Genomic DNA, 1,247 nt, shown 5'->3' with positions numbered 1-1,247 from the left:
AATGACTAAGATTAAAGCATGTTTTAAATTCAAATTATGTATGTGACTAGCATTTAAGTAATTTGTTTCACTAATCACTCCTAAGAATGGCAATGAATTCTCATGAAGGCGGGGGAATATGACTGTTTTGTTTTGTCCCCTGCTAAAATGGTACCTTTTTATCTGGCAGTTTTGCATCAATTTTGATTGTTTTGCTTGCTTGCTTGCAGCCAATGTGTTTGGAAAGCCAAAGACTAACACAGACTTCCTAGTATACAATGGCGACGGATTCAAAATTTTGATCCCTTCAAAGTGGAACCCGAGCAAAGAGGTCGAGTACCCGGGTCAAATTCTTAGATATGAGGACAACTTTGATTCAACCAGCAATTTGGTTGTCACAGTTACTCCAACTGATAAGAAGTCCATCACTGACTATGGTTCCCCTGAGGAGTTCCTTTCTCAGGTAAACTTGTTCAAAAATCAAAACTAGTTCTAATTAAATGAATGATGACTTTGGATTCTAAAAGACAAAGTCTTTTTTGTTCTTTGCAGGTGGATTACTTGCTTGGGAAACAAGCTTTCTTTGGGGAGACTCAAGCTGAGGTAAGTGACAATAAACACTTGTATGTTCTTGTAACACATTTAGTCTGCTGCGAATTAATGTTCTTAGAATGCAAATTAAGTGAGTATGGACTTTGATTGAGCAGGGTGGTTTCGACGCGAATGTTGTAGCCACAGCTAACATCTTAGAGAGTTCAACAGCAGTGATTGATGGGAAACAGTACTACTTTCTATCTGTCTTGACAAGGACTGCTGATGGAGACGAAGGCGGCAAGCATCAACTGATCAGAGCAACCGTTAAAGATGGAAAACTATACATCTGTAAGGCTCAAGCCGGAGACAAGAGGTGGTTCAAGGGAGCTAGAAGATTCGTTGAGAACGTGGCGAGTTCCTTCAGTGTTGCTTGATAAACTACCTGTATGTAAATCAAATGAAGTGGTATGTAATCAGACACAAATACAAGAAGCCAGAAAGAACTTTAGTCTTTTTGAGATATTTATTATATTAAAATATATTTTGCTTCAAATTGATGCTATTATATTATTGGTACTAGACAAGGACTTGAAATCTTTGACTAATGCTAGTGCTTATTGTAAGGCAGAGAGTGGTTGGCACAAGGAAGATGAAATCCTTGATGACAGTTGGGTTCAGCAAAGTAGAAAGAAAGGGCCAGCTACCTCGCATCTCGATGGATTGAATTGGGAGGT

The 1,247-nt window shown here is 38.7% G+C and overlaps 1 protein-coding gene across 1 annotated transcript; it reads left to right on the top strand.

Annotated features, from left to right (window-relative positions):
• On the top strand, positions 119-950 carry LOC107607209 (putative oxygen-evolving enhancer protein 2-2). Its single transcript, XM_021107812.1, has 3 exons — positions 119-442; positions 532-582; positions 687-950. The coding sequence occupies exons 1-3, from the start codon at positions 119-121 to the stop codon at positions 945-947; spliced, it is 636 nt and encodes a 211-aa protein (XP_020963471.1). The 3' UTR covers positions 948-950.

This window comes from Arachis ipaensis, chromosome B07 (assembly GCF_000816755.2).
Source record: "Arachis ipaensis cultivar K30076 chromosome B07, Araip1.1, whole genome shotgun sequence".
Taxonomy (NCBI): domain Eukaryota; kingdom Viridiplantae; phylum Streptophyta; class Magnoliopsida; order Fabales; family Fabaceae; genus Arachis; species Arachis ipaensis.
Note: the sequence above shows the minus strand (reverse complement) of the source record. Positions and strands in the feature narration are given on the sequence as shown.

Coding starts and splice junctions, on each gene's coding strand:
- LOC107607209 (XM_021107812.1), top strand. CDS start 119: ATGACTGTTTTGTTTTGTCCCCTGCTAAAATGGTACCTTTTTATCTGG. Junction 443..531: donor CTGAGGAGTTCCTTTCTCAG/GTAAACTTGTTC, acceptor TGTTCTTTGCAG/GTGGATTACTTGCTTGGGAA. Junction 583..686: donor TTGGGGAGACTCAAGCTGAG/GTAAGTGACAAT, acceptor TTGATTGAGCAG/GGTGGTTTCGACGCGAATGT.